The sequence below is a fragment of the Gadus morhua genome, chromosome 7 (assembly GCF_902167405.1).
Source record: "Gadus morhua chromosome 7, gadMor3.0, whole genome shotgun sequence".
Taxonomy (NCBI): Eukaryota; Metazoa; Chordata; class Actinopteri; order Gadiformes; family Gadidae; genus Gadus; species Gadus morhua.
The window spans coordinates 21,800,801-21,826,560 of NC_044054.1; the positions used below are offsets into that span (position 1 = coordinate 21,800,801).

General features: G+C 44.3%; 1 protein-coding gene across 1 annotated transcript in view; it reads left to right on the forward strand.

Moving 5' to 3' along the window:
* Positions 1-297: 297 nt before the first annotated feature.
* alcama (activated leukocyte cell adhesion molecule a) overlaps positions 298-25,760 on the forward strand; it is a 75,867-nt gene continuing 50,404 nt past the window's right edge. The window contains exon 1 of the mRNA XM_030361552.1: positions 298-609. Within this exon, the coding sequence (XP_030217412.1) occupies positions 552-609 (58 nt within the window). The 5' untranslated portion in view covers positions 298-551. The remainder of the gene's footprint in view (positions 610-25,760) is intronic.

Sequence of the window (25,760 nt, forward strand, 5' to 3'; positions counted from 1 at the left end):
ACTGGATAAATAAAATGAATGAATACATAAAAAGCGATGTAAGTGAGTCGCACACTGCGCAGCAGTCTAAAAAAAACCGCGTTCTAAAACAGCATGTACAGGTGTGGATAGCCTGCTCCTAAACACGGTTCTCGGAAACGGCATATAACGTCACGTTCCTTTTTTCAGAAGCAGTTGAATTTAGGTTTCTATTTTATATTTTTGTTTCTATTTGAGTAGCCTACTGGAAGCTCCCCGGGCAGGAAGGTGGGGCAAGCCGAGGCGGAGTTAATAATCTACAACTCCTCAAAAGAAAAAAACCTCCGGCTAGATCCCCCTCCGCCGCTGAGCCTCCTCGTGTGTCATTTCACCTGCCTCATTCGAGACGCCGGACGCGGACACAGTTGGGACCTTTCGTAGACTAGTTACCGCTCTCTGACTATCTTGAACCGCGAAAGCAACCCGGTTTCGAAACGAAGAAACAGCAACTTCGATATTGACACAGAACAAGACAGAGGTGATAACCGTATCCAGAAAAATAATCTCCTCGAATATATTTTGGTCAAGAAAAGATGGATTCGTCTACCTTCCTGTTGCTCGCTGTGGCGGTTCTTGGGATGCTATGGCAAGGTACGTCAAGACACTCACCACGACGTAGTGGGCTCCTAGTGAAGGGCTCTTTACTGTGTACGTGTACGCAGCCTATACATGTGTATTTATCTAAACTAACTCACCTTATCTAGCCTATTAGACGGGAATTCAGTTTTCCATATGCTACGTCCGAGGGAAAAAAAACTTCCCTCAACAAAGTATTTCAAGTTGTCTTCCGACTTCGAATGCATTTTTTTTTTTTAATCTTGCTGTATCATTTGGCTTCACGACGCTGCAGTCCAAACACCGGGTTACCGTCACGCATGTAGATTGCTTAATAAAATACACTCAAGCGCAGTGTAGTCAATGAATGGGGTCTGCAATGTGTATACAGAACAAGAGATCGTCTTGCTGGTATAAATTATCGTTTTTTAATCAACCTATACGGATGTAGGATCAGACATGATGAAGTATGGCTAAGATGGTCATTAGGGTAACCCAATTAAGTTACAATAGAACCATCAATATGCACTGGCAGGTGCCACACCTCCTTAATCCAGTCGTGCATGTGGAAAATACGGTGCAGTGAGTGGGCCAATGCTGTTGGCTTCTAATTATAAACAGCGGTGGGGTGAAGATGTGGTCACTCCAACCGGATCATATGTTTATAATTACAGACGCTTTAGTGGAGCCCACATATGAGGCATATTAGTCTTTAAGTGTTTCTGCGTGTGAGCCACTGCTGCGCCGTGGGCTTGTCTCTGCGTGCTTGTGTGTGTGCTTCTGCGTTTGTGGATGCTTGTGTGCGTTTTTGTGTGTGCATTCGTGTAAGTTTGCATTATTGATAAATAATAAATGGGTAATAGCAAATAATTTCCCAAAGTTACTCTAACATCAGTGTATAAGACACACATACAGGACGGAACAACTCTTGGCCTTCTGTAGAGCCACTTTATCATGTAGTTTAATTACTGTCTGGGGCAGCAGTAGGGCTGGACTGCACCTTATTCAGGATGTTATCTGTAGGCGGAGGGGGCTGCTTATTGTCAGTGAGCCAGTCTAGTAGGTTGAAGGACAGTCAGTGCTCCATAGCCAGGGGTTCAATCATTTGATCTTATCTACTGACCGGGGCCACAACCCCCCCCCACCCCCCACCCCCTCCTCCCCAAAATACACACACGCTCGTCACAACCACCTCCCGCCCCATAGGGTGCCGGGTGCGGGGGGCGCTGGCTATTGTTGCCACAAGCCATCAAAAACAAGGCAAAATCCATATGCCCTCACTGGAAACCACAGATTGAAAAGATAGTGATTCAAGTCTGCTTCTTCTGGACTGATCTGTGGTCTCTTCCACATCAAAGGGCGGATGGTTTTTGAAGTTTGGAGGCATGGGAGGCTATTTCCAGGCTACATTCACAGTGGATAGCCGCTAGAGGAGGCCCAGGTTTTTGGAAGAGAGAATTGAATCTGTAAGCGTTGAACTATATTAAATCCCCTTCTTGCCCAGCCGAGAGTTGCAGAGTGTGGGGCACCTCCGGCGTCCAGAACTAATGAATTCAAATGGAAGGGGCCAGCAGCATTATTTCTCCGAATATGGGGGGGGTATGGCATAAGCCCCCCGAATATCCCCTCAAAAAAAGGCAGGAATGTTCCAGGTTGTTTGCTTACTAAGGGATTCTTGGGCACATCATTAAAAGTGAAAGGTGTAAGCCGTGTAAATCGGTATCTTTAAGTGTGCGTTTATGTTTGTGTATGTTTTTGGGACAAACGTGTATGTGTGTTTGTGTGTGTGTGTGTGTGTGTGTGTGTGTGTGTGTGTGTGTGTGTGTGTGTGTCTGTTGAAGTGTGACCAAACTGAAGGGAAAGCACACAAAACTTACCAGCGACTCAAATTGAACGCCAGAGCCTTGGATTACACTGTCGTAAAAGCAGTTTATAGTCCTACGTCAAATAATCTCAGGTACACTTAACTCTCCCCAAAATTAATTCCCCTGCTTTGCTTGCTACTTCTATCCTCCCTGACCAAAAATGACAATTTATTTTACATGCTTGGAAAAGTCACAACCGTGGCTAATATATTCAATGATAATAGGTAATAGCTGCCAACAATAGCCAGTAGTTCTACTCTGGTTTGGTGACAGGATTCATTCATTGAAGACAAGCAGGCTGAGGAGAAGGCGTTGTCTGACATGCGTTTGGAATTCCCTTACCTCAGGGAATGGTGTCTTTGCAATTGCAACCCTATCTGTAATCTGCCCAGACAAGTTAAGGAGCAACTAGTTTCATTTCTGGAGGGAAAATACCTATGGTAGAATAGACAAGGGAGGGAATGTGTGTGTGTGTGTGTGTGTGTGTGTGTGTGTGTGTGTGTGTGTGTGTGTGTGTGTGTGTGTGTGTGTGTGTGTGTGTGTGTGTGTGTGTGTGGGTGTGTTTGGGTGTGTGTGAGTGTGAATGCTGCATACCCTGCAACCTGGATGGGTGACAGTCTAGGTTACAGCATGCTACCATCAATCTGTGTGCAAAGGGTGCTGTGGTTCAGTGCCACCTTGACCTTTAACCTTCCTACATAGCTGATTGTTGGCTGCCCACTTGCTCCCCCCTAAAAAGGTCAGAGATATATTTTCAAGCCCCCCATTTAACCCCCTTTTACCCCCTGGGCATTCTGAACCTTTCCACCAGGAATGCTCCACAGTTTGATCTATGATGCAGAAAGACCATGCAGCCCCCCCCTCAATCCTTCCCCGCAGAGTTCTAACACGTTGGATGAGCAGCGTGCGATGCAAGGGGAAGCTAGCCAGGTAGATATATGGCTGATAGGCAGGGCCGTACAGCCGACTCCTCTGGGTCCTTCATTTGGTTTTATTTGCCACACAGCTACCTCCTATATCTTTGGTACAAGGATCCAAGGTTTTTATTGGTGTCCCTAAAGTGCTGCTGAAGTATCGACTAGGTTCTGCTATAAATGTATAGTAACATAAAAGAGTAAGTGATTATATTATATGTTGGGCTCTGTTTTGTAGGCCTATGGCTGTTAGTTTGCAGTAACACATGGTGTAACACCTATGTTGCTGAAGGCATTATAGGACTACTTTGGTCAGCCTAGTAGTCATTATTTGTTTAACACCTTGCTATGCAGGTGGCTGGCTCCATGGTAACATTACCGGTAATCTAATGTCTCAAATGTCAAACAACTAACTAAACATAAAGTAGCAGGACAATATGTTACTAAGTAACCATACATTTGTCCTCAATGGTTTTCTTCTTTCAAGGGAGTGGCACTGTGAGCCGTCGTTGCTTCAAATGTCAGGAAGCTACCTAGCAAATAAACAGACCCAGTAGGTAGAAATAAGGGTGCGGGAGGAGACTGACAGGCAGGGGAGGGGGTACCACGCTGCTGTTGTATAGTTAGCACTTCTGCTTGCAATACTAATACACAATAGATATTTCAGTCCTGGAAACCTCATGTGTGTTTTTTTTGGGCTGCTGTTCCCTCTCGTGGCTGGATAAAAAACTTGGCACGTCTGGGAGTGGATTTGTGGATCCATTAAGCCTCCCCCGATTTTTCTGTTTTGTTTCCCTCATTCAGGGATAAACGTAACAATACAGTGAGCGATGTGCTGATACTCTCATATGCCTCCTTCTTCTTGATATTAACTCTCCTTATTGGGAATTCATGAAGATGAAACAGGTAGAACTGCCACTCCATATGTATGTATATATGGATCCTGACCCTACATTTATGAATAAATCAGGAAAATGTTTAAAAATGTAAATATAGAAAAATACAAAACCAAAGATGGCGAGTATACCTTGAAATCAATTCAATTTACATAGCCTGTAATAAGAGTCCAACTAGGTGTTTTTCGGGGGCTTTCCAGATTTTTTATTTTACTGGTCTCTGGTATTCCCCTCCTTATATACTACTTATATCGTAATAGTCATTGTGTTTCTATCCAGTAGACCCACAGTAGTTCAGTTCATTGTAAAGGAAACACATGGACAGGGTAAAGTTCCAACCACACCCTTGTAACCTAGCAGCCCTTCTAGCTGATTTGACTCTTGTAACCTAGCAGCCCTTCTAGCTGATTTGACTGATAATTTAACTGCAGTAGAAAAGACACTACTCACACACACTGTGAGTAGTAAATTATTAACAATAGTGCGAGAAAAAAAAAATACAGGTCAGCTACAAGTTAAATGCTGGTAGAACAAACAGCACCAACCAGAGCAATTTTTATCTCGGCCCAGTGCCCAGTATGTGTGTGTGTGTGTATTTGTGTTTGTGTGTGTATGTGTGTGTTTGTGTGTGTGCGTGCGTGCCTGGCTGCCTGCCCCCCTGCGTCTTTGCTTGAGTGCCTGCGTGCGTGCGTGTGTGCGTGCGTGTGTCTCTCTTGCCTATGTCTCTTACTCACTCTTTGTATTTCTCTCTCACTTTATCTCTCTCTGTCTCTCTCCCTCACTCGCTCTGTCTCTCTCTGTCGCTCTCTAAGGAATCCATTTTCCCAGGGTTTAGTGGTTGTCAGCCAGAACATGAGCTCTGTGTCTAATGCTGAGTGGATGGGAGGGGTGAAGGTCTTCCTCTCAAAGGCTATCGCTAGGGGCTGTGGCTGCCACTGTTTAACCTTTACTTTAAGTTTTGATATATCGTAACTTCCTTCTCGCATCACCCGCCCAGTTATTGACTGTTGCAAAAGGAAAGTGTGACTGAGATGAGGTAATGGTTGAATCAGCGATCTTCCGCAAACATACACACACACACGCGCACACACACACACACACACACACACACACACACACACACACACACACACACACACACACACGCACACGCACACGCACACACGCACACACACACGCACACACACACGCACACACAAACACCCACACACACCCACACACACACACACACACACACACACACACACACACACACACACACACACACACACACACACATAAACACACACATATACACTAGGGCTGCTCGATTATGGGAAAAATCATAATCACGATTATTTTGGTCAATATTGATATCACGATTATTCAAACGATTATTTTTGAGTTTGAAAACATGCATTTATTGACACAATCAATTATGACATAGAAACACGTGTAAGTATCCAAAATAAAACCTTTTTCGTGTGTAAGTGTACTGTCTGCCACAACATTCTGAATCTAACATTAGATTTTTATAAAACATTTCATGAATACAATATATTCAGCCAAATGCACTGACGAATGACTCGACTGAAATAATACATTCCATATTTAATGTCTAGAGAACAACGGTCCCAGCATTTCTCCATAGCAAAGTTAAAAGTCACAAAGCCATAACAAACACATGGCTAATAAAAATCATATTGTTGTTAAACAGAAATACATATACAAGATGTACTTGGCAGTTCTGCCTTAAAGAACTCTTAGTTAAAGTCTGCTATAGGAGCTTGGAGCTTATAGGAGCGTCTCTTTGATAAACTTTCATAAACTCTCTAGGCCTACTGTAAAACGGAAAATGTCAAATTAATCGTTTCAACTCGTTTCAATCGTTATACGAGTTTGGAGATCGTTTGACCCCAAAATCGATATCGCGATCGAAATTCGATTAATTGCACAGCCCTAATATACACACACACAAAAAAAAACACATGTATTCCCACACTTACACACGCATACCCACTCTCACCCACCCACACACACACACACACACACACACACACACGCACACACATTCACACCTACACACAGTCTGAGACATGCACACACACACACACACACACACACACACACACACACACACACACACACACACACACACACACACACACACACACACACACACACACACACACACACACACACATATTCTCACCGAAACCGAGTTATGATGGTTCACAGTTATGATGTTCACAGGGGGAAGTCATTTGACTGCCCAGGAAAGCGTGACAGCATCAAAGAGGAAAGAAGTTGAACACTGCATTGGCCTTCATTGATGTGTGTGTGTTTGTGTGTGTGTGTGTGTGTGTGTGTGTGTGTGTGTGTGTGTGTGTGTGTGTGTGTGTGTGTGTGTGTGTGTGTGTGTGTGTGTGTGTGTGTGTGTGTGTGTGTATATGTATATATATTTCTACATTTAAAAAGTACATGTATATATATCCCTGTATATACACATATATTTCTTTATTTAATGTTTGTTAAAATAAAAAATGGATGAAGTCGAACTTACAAAAATAATTGAAATAAAAGTGAGGTTGTAGGGAGGACGTGTGGCGGGGGGTACTCTCTCTCCTTAGGGAGGCAGGCCTGAACGTATGGAGGCGGTGCTGAAATGTGCCATCGCAACCTCTCTGCATTCTGATTTATGGGCTCAATTGTTCACGGGCAGAAGCTTGAGCAAAGCTCTGTGAATCCTAATTAGTTTTTACAGTAGGGGTTTCTTTTGGTACACGTGCACTCTTACCACGGGCCTTAGGAGGTCCCGAAGTGGCAGTGAGTTTTTTCTTTTTCCCTCAGCTACCCGATGGAGCCCAGGTTTTCACAAAGATAATTAGGGCACTGAATTAGCAGCAAGTCAATGGAGGGTGTCTGAAAAGAGACCAGCATAACTGTGTGTGTGTGTGTGTTGCGTGTGTGTGTGTGTGTGTGTGTGTGTGTTGCGTGTGTGTGTGTGTTTGTCCATCTGTGTGTGTATGTGTGTGTATAGATGTATGTGGGTGTGTGTATCTGAGTGTGTGTGAGTGTGTGTATACGTATCGTGTGTGTGTGTGTGTGTGTGATTGTGTAGGTGTATGTGTCTTGTGTCGGTGTATGTGTCTTCAGATGTTTGTATTGTATGTGTGTGACTGTGTGTTTGTGTGTGTGTGTTTGTGTATAGATGTATTGTATATGGGTGTCTGTGTGTAAGTGCATGTGTAAGTGTGTTATTTTCACCATTTGGTAATGCAAGAAACAAAAAAAGTCAGTTGTTGCCTATTAGCTCTCTTTCCACCAGTTGATGGTCATCAAGAGTAGAGGCCCCCACCGTAAAGCCCCCCCCCCCCCACCACCCCCATCCACTAATGGACCCAATTCATTCAGTGCAGAAATGGGACAACATATTGAATTGACCTGAGGCGTGAGAAAATTGCGAATCTATTTTCTGAGGAAACAACCGGAGCCCACTGTGTCATAGTACTAACAGACGGAGGAAATAAATAAATAAACACCGTAAACACAGTTTTAGTAGCATGAATATAATTCTGTTGCCAATAAGCAGACAAGCGCAGAATGAATTAAAACATGTATGAAAACAAGAGAGGAATACTTTGTTTTGTTGTAGTAGGAACAGTGGTATGTGTGGGAAGGGATAACTCAAGCCTAAGGGGTTCGCAGGATTGATAAGGGAGGTTTAAATTTGCATGGTGTGTGCGGCGCTACAAGCAGGCTATCATTTATGCAGATAACAGGTAGTCGCCCTCCTACCATACAGGGAGCAAGTGAAACTTCTGCTCGATAAGCTCAAGAGAATGCACTGCAATGAATGTAATAGTAACATGCAGCAGACGTGTTCTCGTGAATATTTTATCTGGCTTTGTAAAGTTTATATGGAGCCCGAGTTTATACCCGTATAGGTCACCCTATATAGTTCCTACGGTTTGCCTCTTAATGCGTCCAGTTCTTTTTATATATAAATATACAGGTGCTGGTCATATTATTAGAATATCATGAAAAAGTTGATTTATTTCATTAATTCCATTTAGAAAGTCAAACCTGTAGAATGTATACATTCATTCTAAACAGACTGATACATTATAAGTGTTTTTTGCCAAAAAGAAGATGATTATAGCTGACAACCAATGAAAACCCTAAATTCAACATCTCAGAAAATTAGAATATGGTGAAAAGGTCAGATATTGAAGACACCTTGTGCCACACTCTATTTAGCTAACTAACTCAAAACACCTGGAAAAGCCTTTAAATGGTCTCTCGTTTTGATTCTGTATGACACACAATCATGGGGAAGACTGCTGACTTGACAACTGTCCAAAAGATGACCATTGATACTTTAAAGAAGGAGGGCAAGACACAAAAGGTCATTGCCAAAGAGGTTGGATGTTCCCAGAGCTCTGTGTCCAAGCACATTAATAGAGAGGCGAAGGGAAGAAAAAGATGTGGTAGAAAAGAGTGTACAAGCAAGAGGGATAAACGCGCCCTGGAGAGGATTGTCAAACAAAACCGATTCAAAAATGTGGGGGAGATCCACAAAGAGTGGACTGTAGCTGGAGTCAGTGCTTCAAGAAGCACCACACACCGACGTATGCAAGATATGGGCTTCAGCTGTCGCATTCCTCGTGTAAAGCCACTCTTGAATAAGAGACAACGTCAAAAGCGTCTCGCCTGGGCTCAAGACAAAAAGGACTGGACTGCTGCTGAGTGGTCCAAAGTTATGTTTTCAGATGAAAGTAAATTTTGTATCTCCTTTGGAAATCAAGGTCCCAGAGTCTGGAGGAAGACAGGAGAGGCACAGAATCCACGTTGCCTGAAGTCCAGTGTAAAATTTCCACAGTCAGTAATGGTCTGGGGTGCCATGTCATCTGCTGCTGTTGGTCCACTGTGTTTCCTGAGGTCCAGGGTCAATGCAGCAGTCTACCAGGAAGTTTTAGAACACTTTATGCTGCCTGCCGCGGACCAACTTTATGGAGGTGACGATTTCATTTTCCAACATGACTTGGCACCTGCACACAGTGCCAAATCTACCAGTACCTGGTTTAAGGACCATGGTATCCCTCTTCTTGATTGGCCTGCAAACTCACCTGACCTTAACCCCATAGAAAACCTATGGGGTATTGTGAAGCGGAAGATGCGAGATGCCAGACCCAACAATGCTGAAGAGCTGAAGGCCACTATTAAAGCAACCTGGGCTCTCATAACACCTGAGGAGTGCAACAGACTGGTCGACTCCATGCCACGCCGTATTGCTGCAGCAATTCAGGCAAAAGGAGCTGCAACTAAGTATTGATTGCCATACATGCTGAAACTTTCCATGTTAATACTTTTCAGTTGGCCCACATTTCTAAAAAATCATTTTTTGTACTAGTCGTAACTAATATTCTAATTTTCTGAGATACTGAATTTGGGATTTTCAGTAATTGTCAGTACTAATCATCCAAATTAAAAGAAATAAACATTTCAAATATATCACTCTGTGTGTAATGAATTGATATAATACGTAAGTTTCACGTTCTGAATATAATTACTGAAATAAATCAACTTTTTCATGATATTCTAATAATTTGACCAGCACCTGTATATAGATAACATATATTTCACATATAGCAGTTCAGGCACTAAAAATAGTCCCAACCTCTACCCCCTAACCCCTACCACTAGCCCCTAGTCCCAACCTCTACCCCCTACGCCCTACCCCCAGGCCCCAACCACCACTCCCCTCCCCAGCCTAGTGAGTCAAACCCTCTCCCTATCCTATCTCCACCACCATCCCCTCCCATCTCCCCCCACCCCCTATCCCCGACCTCTCCCCCAACCACCACCAGTAAAGAAGTTGGTAATATAAAACGGTCTCCGTACCCCGTGTGTTGTGTGAAGGAAAACCTTCCCCCACACACACACACCCAAGCACATCGCTTCAAGGACTCTCCCTAGATCCCAGCAGGCCGGGCCGGCAGTGACGCTAATTGCAGCCTCAGATGTCACTGAGCCGGAAGGCTGTGCGGCGCTCGGAGAGGTTACTTGTGGTGGCTGTACCGCTCACTTAGCTGAAGGAGGTCCTGGGAAGACACACTTCAGCAGCCAAACCCTGGCTGCCGAGAGCTCTCCATAGGTTCAAATTAACGGAGAGGAGCCGGAGAGAAAAGGAGAGAAGAGAGAAGTAGAATGGCGATGCTGCTGCATGTACAGACAGCATTACAAGTCTTGAGGATTAGCATTGAATTTCCTAAAGCACTCAATTTCTCTGCTGGCCAGAAAACCCTTCCCGCTAGGTCTGCGTGATATGACGATATATATCGGGGGACGAGAGAAAAATGCTTATCAATAGATATTTCCCTCTATCGTTCCTGTCATTATTGTACCTTTCTTTGTAATCTTTTGAAAGAAAAGCAAATCTCAAAGGAGTTGAACGAGTCTTTAGTGTGCGCCTATGTGAAGCTCATTCTGGACAGTCGTTGATTTTGATGATCGCAGCATTTCTTTAAATGGGCCGGTTATAACTGCCTGGGCCACTGACACAGACCATACAACTTAGTGTTCATTCCCCAACTATGAGAGAGTCTGTAAATCAAAGGTTTATGGAAGCCTCTGTGCAGGACGCTGACCAATTGCCTGCCGTTGTTTGAATGCCTTTGAGCCGTCACAGTAAAACAGATGCACAGTCGACAGTGAAAACCAAAGACATATGGACTTGAGTCAAAAGGATATTTGAGACTCAAGTGTTTGACCTGTTGGGCTAACCTCAGTGGAGGGAGGTCATGGGAGCAATGCTGTATTTCTATCCTCCTGAATGTGCCATATAAATATGCCAGATGCAATATTCAGCTATGTCAACCATCCCCATAAAATCCCATAAATGGTGACTTTGAAGTACTGCTGAATATATTTCTTCTTCATGCCACTGTCAGAAAATAACACCATGAGGCGCGGGGAAAAACAATTAGGAGGTGCTGCAAAATACTTAAAAAAACCCCTCAGTTTGGCTCCCAGGATGGCAGAATACAGCAGCGCTATCGAAGAAGACAAGAACACACAAAGGATGGAACTCTCTTGCTTGTTATTAGTAATTGGTCTCCCGTAACGTGCATCACCACGACCCAATCACCCTTAGTGTTGCGCAGTGAGAAAAACAGCCCGTCCATCAGTCCGCAGATATACACCCCCCCACCCTCCCCAAATCAGACCCAACCCCCCTGAACCCCCCCTCGGGCGGCCGTGAGGGATTCCATTACATAGTATGCGTAAGGAATCGCTTAAGGCATGGCCTGGGAATGTCTGTTTGTAGGGGCAGTGCGAAGGCGAGTTGTAATACACTCAAAGGAATGCAGAGTGCGCGTGCCGCCTCAGCCTCTTGCTCGCAAACACAACAAACGCATGTGGCGGGGCTGACACACGGCCGTAAATATGTCGACCTAAAAATAAAGCGGGTTGGGATAAAATCGCCTTACTTTTTTACCCTTTAATTTGTTACTCCTAATTGCTCCCACGAGGCGTTCATTCATCTGTCATTCTCTCCCGTTGCCCCCCCGCCGTCCCTCTCCGCCCCACCCAACCCACACACACACTCAAACACACAAGCAGGCATGCATGGACCAACACATATATACCCACAAACAAACACACACACACACACACACACACACACACACACACACAAATAGGCATGTGAACACACATTCAAACTAAAATACTTGCTTACAAAAACACGTAATCACACGCGTTCAACTTGACACACACAAACATTCAAGCTCACACACACAAACACAAGCACACACACACACACACATTTAAGTGAGAGCACGCACACAACCAATGTAGAAGGCGGCATCTACATTGGGAAGCCCAACCAACCGGGGTTCTGCTGTTGAGTTGTTGGAGTAGCAACACAATGAAGTTTTGATTCAAAACATATATTCTAGCTGCAGAACCGATTTGATTTGAAATTGTTTGGCCACTTCAGTGCACTTCAACTAGAGCCATGCAGGCAGGGGATTAGAAACTAAATGTAACAAAGCAAAAGAGATGATCCACTATGTTGAATGCTACCTTTTTTGTATTCCATTTAAATGTTGAATTGTATTGATGAACAACTTGAGATGAATTAGGTATTGATCATCTGGTATCATCTGCTGTTGTCAAGATATATCAGGTAGATGTATTTAATTGCTTAGGCAATGTGTGTGTAGAGCGTGTCACATGCTGAATTTATAACTCCTAATTACACTGTCATTTCAACCTGTGTCTAGTTCAGCCCAATCAAAACACAAAAACAATCCGGCGAACATACATGACGTGGTGCATGATGGGGCCCAGAAAAACATCAAGTCAAATATTTTTCCCTGCCGAAAATAAGAATATATATAAAGAACCTCCTAAGATGAATCGAAACAAATAAATCCTAAACAATGAAATATATGGCAGAATGTACGTCATAATGAAGACAGAACGGCACACGCTGCAATGTATCTCCTATCGTTGTTATGCGAGAGAGAGAGAGAGAGAGAGAGAGAGAGAGAGAGAGAGAGAGAGAGAGAGAGAGAATTATGCTATCACTCTGCTGGGTTTCTCAACAACGCGAGGCGGAGCGATAAATGTACCTGATGGAGGGGGGTGATGGATGGAGAGGGCCAGTACCGTAGGATGGGTGGTTAAGCTGTATGAACACTGCGCCTGCTTGTTCCCCGGGCGAGGGATGAAAGCAGAATAAACATTTAAAGGAGGAGGGCTTGGTAAGGGAGTGTGTCTGTTACATTTTTGGATTCACCCATTGCCTCACCAGACAGGATTTGGTGAGTCACAAAACCTGCCGTACAGCCTTTCCTCTAAATTCCTCCAAAAATATATTTTGTTATTCCCAAGGTAAATTGATAAAATTATGGCTTTTGAATGGTTTGTTGATGTACCACAATCAGGAAACACTGTACTTGGATACGAAATAGGCCTTGGCAACACAACATAGCAGACATAACAAGGGGAATTCCCCCGGCATGACTCATCACAATCACAGATTTGCAGTAGCCATCAGTTAAAGTGTAACTGCTTACTTCAGCTTGGAAATCTCCTAAACTTTGAGATTTTAAAGTGATATAGAAAAAACGAGTTCTAGTAAGACGGAGGACATGTAATCCCCCTGGTTATGCCCAACGCCAATGTGATACTTTTAAAAGAAAGTACCATTGTTGTTTATGAGAGTGACCGGCATTGTGCATCAACGTTATAATTAGCGAGGTTGTCCATGAAATGCGCCACACTGCGGCGTTATAATCATGCATGTATAATCTAGGAGGTCACAGGTAAAAATATAATTGGAAACTAAATACAACTGGATCAAAGATCTGCGGTTGAGATCTACTCAGGGATGAGTGCTTCAAGTCCAATTCAGTTTAGACCTGTTGTTTATGTACAGCGTGTGGTGTTGCTCGTGTGAGCCGACCATAAACCCCCCTCCAACACAACTTAACCCCCCGCAACTCAACCTGCACCATCCAGGCATAAAACCATGTTTAAAAGCCCCCGGAAAAAGATTGTGGGGTCACTAGGCCTTTAAGACCACTTAACCAAGCAGAAGTGAAGGTAAATGTTGTTTTTTGCTACTGATGCTATAAAAGAATAGCAACTGCAGCACAAAGACACTGCCTTCAATTTGTCCTTGGGAAATAAAAAGAAGCAATACTTTTTCTCCCCTCTCTCTGCCCTCCTCGCTTTTATTCAATATAAACCGACGATTTGAGGTTAGCGTGTATATTTATTTATTAATTCATTTTTAAACTTCGGCCATCAATGTTGAGCTGTTTCCCTTTCTCTAATTCTCCACCCTGATACCCTGCGCGACCCAGGCTTCAACTTCTTGCTTTGGCCTCAGAAGCTGCTGGCAGTACACAATGAACATTTTTACATGTTCTGCTTTTCTGCAGCACTCGTTGCTTCACGATTCCCCCACTCCCCATCCACCCACACACACACACACACATTTAGCCAGCACACATACACATCAGAGATGGAAATTAACTTTTTTGCCCACCAGCCACTGTGGCAGGTAGATTTAAAAATCTACCAGCCACTCATCTTTTTTACCAGCCACTTTTTATACGCTATATATTTTTTAATATATGCGTACATTTTAAACAATATAATAGTAACAATAGATAAGAAAAGTGTTTTTCATACACATCAGTTGGTGTTACGATGACAAGTTTGGGGATAATTCATCTATACAAAGTATTTTCATTAAAAAACTAATTGACATATTAATAATAAAACAACATGCATGGCTACACCATCATAAGTCAATAGGAACATTTGTTTTTTTGTATTTACATGTGACTGCATACAAATGTGTCCACACAGACATGGTAACTAACGTATGATAGTAAGCATTATATGCCCTTAACACTAATATTCAGAAGAAAATATGTGTGGCATTCAGTCCAATGCTGAAAATATATCTGTGGCATTCAGTAGGCCAATGCTGTGGTAAAGTGTGTAAAGTATGACCAAGTGTTTCTTTCTGTTCAATAGATAGAATTTTATCAATCCCCTGTAGGAGAAATTTGTTAATGTTTGTCCCTAAACAATAATGGTAAAATAATAAATACAAAACACGACGGTAACTGAGTAGGTCAAACCGTCCAATCTGAAGGCTCTACTTAACCACTCCCCCTACTCACTTCCACCAATGCGAAGCGAACAGAACTGAGGGTTGAATTGCGTGTGTCTCACGCCGAACGCGTGAGACTTGAGAGCCCTGTTACCGATATTATCCCGGATATTGACAGTCGCAGTTCAGCAAAAGAGGCGTAGAGGAAGAAGGGGCCCGGATGTTGACAGTAATGGTTGTGGAACTGTGCAGCGCCGTATAACGAATGTATTAGATATGCATATTTGATCGGACCTGACTGGAAAGTATTACCCGCCACAGTGGCGGGTGAAGTGACACAATTCACCCGCCACCATACAAATCCACCCGCAAATGGCGTGTGGCGGGTGTTAATTTCCATCCCTGATACACATACACACACACACACACACACACACACACACACACACACACACACACACACACACACACACACACACAAGCAACAAACACATATCCATGCGCGCACACACACACACATGCACACACACATACAAACACACTCATCTCCCACAAACAAACACGCACATAACATACATCCACACACAAGACAAATATACAAGCACGCAACACAAATTCAGATTCGCACACAAACACACACACAGACACACACACATGTCCAACAAAGGCAGACACACACACAACACACATCCCCCCCCACACACACAAACCCACACACATGCCCTGGGTCTCCCCCACTGTGGAGGCAGTCTTTGGTGTCTACAGAGCTTTGGACTGTGGTCTTAACCTGACATGCTCACAGAATCTTGATTAGTTTTCTCTAAAACTTTCATTCATTTCAAAGCAGGGAGCCACAGACTGCCAGCTTTAAAGTGCTGTCGAAAGAGGGGAGAGGAGATGAGAGAAGGAGAAGGAGAGAAGACTGAAAATAGAGGAAAGAGAGAGAGAGAGAGAGAGAGAGAGAGGGCTGGGGAGAGGGAGAGGAGAGCAAAGGAGAGAAGGGGGGGGGGAGGGATGTGGAGGAGAGGTGGAGAAGATGAGAGGAGAAAGAGAGGGAAGAATATAGAGGACAGCTAGAGGGGGGGAGGAGAGGGGCGAGGTGGTGCAGAGGGGAAAGGAGACTAGAAAGAAGGAGAGCAGATAGAGGATACTTAGATAGGGCTGGGGGTGGGACGAGAGCAAAGGATATCTACTGTAGGGGGAGGAGACGACAGCGTAGGGGAAGAGAAGGTAAGAAGATAGAGAGCAGATTGGGAAGGCTGTAGGAGAGGGGAGCAAAGCAATGAAGAGAATAGGAGAAGGGAGAGGAGAACCAGAAGGAGAGAACATTGAAGATACATAGAGTGGGCTGGGGGAAAGAGGAGAGCATCGGACAGGGGGTTGACAAGGGGAAGGAGAGGTCAGTGGTGGAAAAGAGGAGAAGGAGAGAAGACGGAAGAGAGAGGATAGACAGAGAGCTTGGGGGAAGGGAGGAGAGCAGGGTAGAGATGGGGGGAGGAGAGGGAAGGAGGAAGGAGAGAGGTCGAGTGCGGTCACATCAAACTGGGGTGTGTGGAACACAGGAGCTCCATTGAGGCTCAGGGGAAAAGGATGACGAAAAAAAAAAAAGATCACTGAGCTGGAACCATATCCAATTTTGGATTCTAGTATTGGATTCATAAGTGTGCCCTCACTGCCTCATGGCTAAAGCAATCTGGGATCCACTACTACTACAACCTTTCCTCCCAAACCCCAACAGGAATGACGTGATGCACCAAACCAACGCATCGGCTCAAAAGGGTCAACACAATTAAAAGGGATAAAACAGAATGGGGGCATGTATGAACGCTGAACAAATGTATTAGCAGCAGGTCGAAACATTTGACCAAATATGTAAATGGATTTTAAAAAGGAACTATTGACTATACTTAAATGGGAGCATTCTTTAGTAGTGCTTTGGTTCATTGTCCCAGAAGGAACAGTCCAATAAGAGGATTGTAGCACTGCACTGTTATTCAGCCCTCTAAGACAATATGTGAGCTATATTGCAATATAACGCTGACTCAAATGCCAGACAATATCTAGTCTGATACCGCGATTAACAACACTATATCACCTAGATCTCCTTAGGGGACACACAGTATGTTGTTCGGAGTGGGCTGTCAATATTAACAAATGGTTTATTTGTGAATCAACAGTGCCGCCCGAACACAATTATCCATAATTAAAAATAAAAAATAAAAAAAGATTTCCTTCACAGTGCTGGCCTCACCTTTTTAATTAGTAAATTCTCAAGAATTGTTAGACAGAAGGGAGATGCCTGGCGGGCATTTGAAAGGGAAATGGCTAACCTGTGGAGGAGAAAAGCACTGCTGTCTTCAGTTCGTATAATCTCTCCGTCACGCCCACACATCACATTAAAGTTTTCCCACTACGGTGGCACAATTGATTTCTAGTCAGTCAAGACATTCTGAGCCACCGCGTTTGTTGGACTCTCTTTAAGAATGGAGCAGGTTGGAAGCAAGTGGTCGTATGTGTGTGCGTGCGTTTGTTTGTGTTTGTGTGTCCGTCTCATTGTTGTGTTTCCTGCCACAGGCTTGCTTTTCACTGTGTCAACTCTCTGCAGCTGTGGGCGTAGTTTGTTCCCCTTATTTCTTGCCTATTGTCCCAGATTCAATACTTATTCTGCATTATTCTGCAACATCATACATATATTGTGTGTGGGTGATTCTTTATGTGTGTGTGTGTTTATTTTCTTCATAGGGGAAAATACATGAATCTGAAACTTTTCTGCTGTTTACCTTTTCAGGATTTGTGTGAAATGCATGATTCAGAAAGAAAGTAACAAAACTTTGTTGAAAGTGTTTTCTTCTTGTTGTAATTTCCGCGATTCTTGGCACAGGGACAACATGGCTCTCATTCCTTTGCTATCCCCCTTATCTCTCGATGTCACATACTTTATCTCACTGCCTCTATCTGCTTCATCATCCTCTTAGCTGTACCTACATTTTTCCTCTGCCTCTTTTCTTGTCTGTCTCTCTTTCATTCTATTTCTTGGTTCAATATTGGTTTTTTTTGTGTGCTGCATAAAACCGAAATCATTGACCAGACAGTTAAAGGCAGCCATGGGAGAGAGAGAGAGAGAGAGAGAGAGAGAGAGAGAGAGAGAGAGAGAGAGAGAGAGAGAGAGAGAGAGAGAGAGAGAGAGAGGGAGAGAGAGAGAGAGAGAGAGAGAGAGAGAGAGAGAGAGAGAGAGAGAGAGAGAGAGAGAGGGAGAGAGAGAGAGAGAGAGAGAGAGAGAGAGAGAGAGAGAGAGAGAGAGAGAGAGAGAGAGAGAGAGAGAGAGAGGGAGAGAGAGAGAGAGAGAGAGAGAGAGAGAGAGGGAGGTGAGGGGCGGGGGGGCTGGAGGGCAGAGTAAAGAATACCAATTCTTCGTGAACATGACAACATTGTGACAGCTCCTGCGACTGCCTTACTGTCATCACTCCATAAGGTTATCGAGTGGTTGCACGCTCTGCCCTCTCGGTCTCCGTCTCTCGCCCAACCTTTAGCGGAGAGGCTGACGTGACTGATGATGTAAATAACCATTTACTGACTCAATTTATTGAAAGCAGGGACTCTGGTGTTAAACTCTGTCTTTTAAAAGTGAAGGACTTTGAAGGCCACGGGGCCTGGAGCACGCCAACAAATGCTTGCCTTGCCATGCAGATGGAATAGGCTGGAGAGGACTCTATAGAAGCACCAACATCGGTTCGATTCCTAAAGAATAAATAGACGCGACCCCAGGAGATCTTTTTAATAGGCTCTAACTCCGGTCTGAGGACCAGCGGTGGCACAATTCCCCATGGTGAGCATGTGTTTATATGCAGGCTGTTCCAACAACAACTTGGTTCCCGTGTGGCTTGGCTCAACCCTTATAATCACAGTGCTGTTCGTTTTCTGTGTTCTGCGCTCTTTTTTCATTACATGTCCACGTAAGAGCTTTGTTGCAAGGGGGCTGCTTGGAAATAGCTTTATAATAGAGAGCAGGTGAAAACAGCCCTCCGAGGGTGTGCCCATTTTTGCGCGTGTTTTTCAATTTCACGTCGCTCGACATGGGGCGTACGCGGCGAGAGATGGCGCCTGAATCGTTTTGCCGCGCTGCCCTTTTAACAGAGAGGCCCTGTCAGAGCGGCTCTTCGTCAGTCATTAGCGCACAGCGTGAGACCCTCCGTGATCAACAGAGCCCCAGATTGGCAGTGCAAATCACAACACCTGACTCAAACTGGAGCAGACGTCAAGACCTCTGGCGGCGGTGGCGGCCCCGCCCCCCTGCTGAGGGCTCCAGCTCAAGACATTCCATTCCACTTCGCCGGGATTTCAGAACATTCCGGAACCCTCTGGTGCCCAGCCGAGCGTACGCACGGCATTTTCTGTTTCAATTTATTTACTTTTTTTATTACTTTTTTTCTATCTTTCGTCCGCTCTGTCTGATGTATAAGCCTGACACATGGTGGTGGGCTGACTGTAAAACTGGCCTGGGGGGATGGGGGGGTCAACGATGAAAAAATGAAAAAGATGCTAGGCAGACACATTCAGATGGGCGAATCAGTGGTGCCATTGGCCACCAGTTATGTTGCTGGGGTTTGATGGGCTATGAGGTGTGTTGAGCCCCGAACAAGATGGTGTTTCAAGGCTTTCTGTGCTGGGTAAGATTGCGGGTTGTTTAGTGAAGCACTCAATTTCATAATATCGCCCGAGATCCTGAGTGGCTGAGGAAAATGGTTGCAACGCTCGCATAACGATCCGGGCCCGGAGCCATCAGAGCTCTTATGGGGGGTTTAGACCCCTCAGTTGTATTTCTTACCCCCTCTGTTTGAGCTTTATGTATCTATGGAAAGATCAACAATGAAAGCAGCAAAACGATCTGTGACAATCGCTTAGCGTTAGGCTGTTGTTGGCCAGATACACTCTTTTCAGGGCGTTCATACATTCATTACTGTTGTTTTTATGTGAGCGCTCTCTGATGATTTAATGTATGCCTTGGGTTTGAAACATCAGCAAATGCTGTTTTTATTTAGCCTTGGTTAAATCAATGTATTTTATTTTAGGAATAGAAAGGACCCCCTCACAAAAATCGTATAAGCCCCCCTCGGTAACTTCATCCTGGTGGTGCGCCTGGACCGATCACAGAGCCTCTCGCTCTCCTCTATACTTACCACACGATAATTACCAGCCCCTCATATGTTATAGCATAACATGACACTATATCTGGTTGATGTTGCGCTTGAATTGAACACAGTGAGCTCCCGGTGGATAGAGCAAGGGTTTGAGGACCACAGTGCCTGGATCGCATTGAACAATGATTACGCAGCTTATAGAAGAACAGCAACTGCCTTAATCCTTAGTCGTACTCATTTCGCAGGACAAATGCAATTCTTCCTTAGCCACAGGGCTTATATGCTTATAAGATAGCAACATGTTTAAATGCCCAAAGCAGTACACCATTTTACACCAGCCTATTCAAATGTGGGGTGTGTCTTTCCAGGGTTTCCGACAGCACTGTACAGCTTAGGCGGCCGCCTCAGCAACGCTCCTGTCGCCTTAACTACGTCGACCAAATGCGTCTCTTTTTTATTGTTTTTATTTGATTTCATTTTTTAAATTGTAAATATTATACAAAAGAAATATAAAATAATCTAACCTTCATTCGCTCTCTGTGTATAGATCAAGACCGACTAACGGCCTGACAGCCTGCATGAAAATAATCATAAATGGTCCACCTGTAAAATTGAATTGAATTGTTCTTTTCTTTTTAAAACAACGGAGGATAGCCTGTAGTGATGCTAGTCCCCCCCCCCCCCCCCCCCCCCTTCAGACAGCAACCCCCACCACCTTAACTAACAAATGATCTGCGGGAAACCAGTTTCCCTCATATAATGAATGTTTCCACCGTGTTGCCAGCGGCTGTCTGATAATAACGTCATCTCACACCACACTCTAGTGCTGTGAGTGGGTGATTGACGTGGCTCTATTTTAGAAGATAATCAAACATGTGATTGTAAAGGGATGTGATGTCTAGTGTCATTCAGGGTTCTACACCAAGCATGGATTGACAAAGTCTGGAAGCAAAACAGAGGAGCGACAAAAAAGTTGTCACAGTCTGACAGGTGGATTTCTTTCATATTTTCATTTAATTACATTTTACCCAACAGTCGTTTCCACAACAGAAATTAACACCCGGTGGGATTTCTGTTTTTTTCGCTGGAAGGCATAGTCACCGAGCCTAACATAGGCCTAACTTTTATAGATTAGGCTTTCAGCTGAGATTTATGACCCTATTCAGGATTCTTTGAAACCGTGGTGAACTTCCCCTAATCTTTCCATGATCTTCTTGGGAGGAGACCACTTTTGTGTGTATTCCCCTCATATCTCAAGTTTGCCTTAGGCGTGCGGTTTCCATGCCTCACATGTACTTATCGGCTCCATGCTTTTAGCAGCGATGGGGCTAATTTTAACCTGTTGTTTTTAGTTCCATTACCCACACAAGGCCTCTTTTGGCCTATCTGAGACAAAGCCCCCTACTGTGGCATGGCTCTGAGATAACATGGCAGACTATCTCACAGTGTCTCTGGGCTCTGAGGTCAGGTATTCCATTCTTGACTGCCCCCTCCTCCGCCCTCTCCCCCCCCCCCCCACCAGTTGCCTCTCTCTCTGCCCTCCCCCTCGCCTGTTCCCAAGAGCAGCCATGTGACTCAACAGAAATGCATAGTGGTAACAAAAACAGCCGTTTCCATTTCTGTTCTCTTCCCACCTCACTATATCAATGGCATGTAATTTCCCCCCCAAGGGGCGACGTTCTTTACTCTCACTGCAAAAGAAGTGACACATTTTCCTTTTTTTCCCATGCAGGCGAGCAAGGTGCAATTTTTCATTATGGTCCGCGTTTTTTCTTTGCTTGGGAGATACTCCTTGGTGTATTCTTCCACTTGCTATACAGCTCCTGGAGATAAAATATGAGTGCAAACATTAAGCTCCAAGTCAGCCCTAACATCTTAGTCCCTGACGCACCAGTGCATCTGATCCGAAAAACAAAAAGATAATACCAACTCTTAAGCCAGCCAACCAGTCAACCAGGAGGGCTGTGTTTTCTGTTGCTCATCGGTGCGAGAAGTAGCCAATGGTGGCACTCCTCGCTACCTTTTTTTCAACACTCTATTTTGTTCCCACTACAGTTTGTGTCTTTATTTAAAAAAATTCTGTCAACGCCTGAGTCGAGTCAGCCCAGTGAAACCCCTGGTTCCCTTCATCCACTTGGCTAACTGTTACGTCATTTGTATTGTATTAATATTCCCTGTGCGTCCGCCCCCCGTCCCCAGACTACATAGGGATGTGCTACGTGACTCTTTCTGTCCATGTCTAGAATGGGACCAATGACCTTTTTTGGGAAGAAAGAAGAAAGTTTCTGTCAGCATGGCTTTCGTCAGTTAATCCCTTGCCGCGGCTGGGCTGCTACACTGTTGATTTCTATTGAAGGTGCTAGGTGTCAATGGTGTGTGTGTGTGTGTGTGTGTGTGTGTGTGTGTGTGTGTGTGTGTGTGTGTGTGTGTGTGTGTGTGCGTGTGCGTGCGTGTGCGTGTGTATGTGTGTTTGTGTGTGTCTGTATGCGGGCATGCGTGCTTATGTGCGTGTTTATGTGTGTGTGCGTACTTGTGCGTGCGTGTGGTAGTGGGTATGGAGGGTCGGGAGGGTGGTTTTTCGTTGTATCTGATAATACATGATAAGTAAGTCAATAATAGATAGGAGAACCGTGAGAGTGTTTCCCTAAATCAGGAGGGATAAAATTACTGGCTTATCACATCCTAATTTACATAAAGCGAAAAAAAGATTCCTGAAAACACATATATGTTAGAAATTGGGGGATTCACATAAATGAACTCAAGTAAACCATTGTTCATATTCTGCATTTTGGGTATCCTGTGTAGACCAGAGAGGTTGACTCTTTTTTCCCTTAATTAATTCAGTAATTCAACAAGTATTCCAAATGTTTAAAGCATGTGTGTTTGCAGGAAGATTACCACTTGAGTTATATGCAAATTAGCTAAAAGGGCATACGCAATCAATTCCTTATTTTTTTGTGTGTTTCTCCACTCTCTTCACCTTGTGATCGAGTATCTCGGTCGCATTAACCGAAAGATTTTAGCACAGCCTTAGAGCCTGATTGCACATTAATGGCCTTGTTTACGTTTTTTAATGCTCATTTTAATTCAATTCATCACCCCCAGACATAAAAGATAGCCTGCAGAGCAGCACTTTATCCTTCTCATCGGTATACCCCTATTCTCAGCAAGCTAGTTCACCCGGTATGCTAGAGCCTGCCAGACTTAAATGACTTATGATGTGTGATGTTTCCAATGGTATCGGAGTGGGGCTTGTTCCATTAGTAGGAGGAATCTGGTATCGGTACATGAGGGTTATTTTGCGCTGGTTGAGTAGGCCTTTTTCCCTTCCCAAAACCGATATTAAACTTGGATTCAGACCAGATTTTAATTAAAGCAGAGAAACAAGCAAGGAGTAAATGACAGCTTCAGGGCAGACTTCCAGCTTGCTGGAAGACCTGCGTATTGACAGCAGGCATGTCGTCCCACTGGTACAGGCAGGTACCGCCGAAAGTAAACACCACCTGTGGCATCTTAGAAAGCCCCCCTAAACACAATTACTGTCATCTTTCTTTTCTCTGACTTTTTTTTGGGGTCATATTTTGAAATTCATCCAAAAGGTGAGATTTGTAAACAGAAGAACTGATGAAAGCTGTGTGAGTCCCTCCGACGATCCCCCTTCCTGTATTGAAAGAATTGCGGCCAGGAGGAACTTCTCCATAATTTCCCACCTCGAGACATACCAGATGGGTGGCTACAACGGAAAAGGAAAACAGTCGATATGTATCAGCTCAAGGGACATGTGTCAATCTAAGACCTCTGTTCTAAAAGGCTTAGTTGAACTGACTGCAGTTCACCTCTTCTAATCCCCCAAACTTGTATTGGGTTTGCAGTGCACGCCAATGTGGTTATATTGTTCCCACTACTTCAGTGTAGCTTGAAATGCCTTCCAAACCAGGTGCAGACTCTGACCTGGGAACACCAGATAACCTTTCCTCCATACATTTCTTGACCCTTTGAAGTCGAGGGCAGATCTATTTCCCTTGTTCCGTTTGAAGAGGTATTGGTCGGGTGGTGATGATGGTAGTGATGCTGCCGCTGAAAGTACAGCACATTATGATCCCTGACAGGGAAGTGCACTTTGGGGTCGACTTCCATATGGGTGACCTAGCTCAAGTAATGCATTGCAGAAAGGCATTCGAATAAATGGTGTGCTTCGAATCGTGCCGTCCCGTCTCCCTCTGGAATCATAGTCTTCGCCACAGTTAGACCCAGCACATTATACGTGTACATCTTCATCGCTGCCCAGCCGAAGACAAGAATAGCGCTTGATACTCGACAGGACATGTGGAGTTGTCTGAGAGCGCGGGTCGTCTTCCTTACAGATCGATTGCCATCTCATTAAACGATTCCTGTGCCTGCTTTAATGCCAGCTCTCGAACGCATCACACATGGTTTAATTATGCTGCAGTGTTCCTTGGGAAAGGGCGTCTACGAAAAAAGAAAAAAGGGGGCTGCCACGCCATGTCGGTGTTCAGCGTTGCTGCCAGACCATGAGAGAGTCTTCCTTTCTAGTTCCATCTCTGTGATGTCTTGCAACCTGTCATCTCGCTGTGTGAAAATAACATTATTAATATTATCTGGCTCAGAAATGTGTTGTTTTTGTGTTTTTCTTTGGTTGTTACTCTGGCTTTATGTGTCAAATTATGTAACGGTTGGTGTGATAGAATGAGAAGGAGCCAGTCGTTTATTAAGGAGACGGTGTTGGTTTGATGCATGGCTCCTTTTGGGGAAACTGTGAGCAAGGCAATCTTAGCTACTATTTGATGATGCATATATAATATATTATATATCTATATATATATATATATATTATATGACATATATGCATTTTTTACAGAGTTCATACATCAAGTGCAGCAAGGAGAGATCAGATTGCTATGGTTCAGTTCCATTATATATTGAACAAAACATAATAAATGCGCCCTAGCTTCTCCTAATGGGTTGGTAATTGGCTTATGTGCAGGTTTTAAATACCACATTCCCAATAAACAAAGTGCAACAATGATGCAATCGCTTTGATAAATACATGTAATATCTTCCTCCCTTACATCACGGTACGTATGCCGAGAGCGACGCGTGGCTTGATTGTGTTGACATATGCAGACGACACGGTGCGCAGAGTTTCTATCGTACAGCGTGCTCTCTGTTCAGGATCACAGTCAGGTTATAAACTGTACTGTCACGAGTCTCACCACATAAGCAGATGTGGCTTAATCCATCAGGACGCGAATGGCAGCGGCCACCCTCTTAGCGCTGTGCTGTGCCGGGGTACTTAGAGAGTGGAGGATGCTTGTGTGATATCCCTGACGAGGCCACCGCAAGCGATTCCCCTTGCAGGATGCTCTTGAATACGTTTTTGAGTAAAAAAAAAAAGCCAGAGTCGAGCGGGATAGGCGACCCGAGTCGTATAGAGAGATAAAATGGAAGGCCGCAAGAATCCCCAGGGAGCAGGGAGAGAGGACGACGTGAAAGACAACATTATGTGTTTGGAAGGCATGGCGGGATGCATAGCTTAAATGCTTCACTTTAAGTGATAAGGGAATGTTACAATTAATAACGGGACTAATAGGTTGATTGCACCGATTCCGACGCTGTCGCAAATCCATTCCGTTGCATGGGTAGGCTTGATAGGCTGCCATTTGTCTTTCTTGTTATGTACACTTATTGGCTGCGTCGGACTGAATGAGGGAGGCCCAATTTCCTGTGAGAAA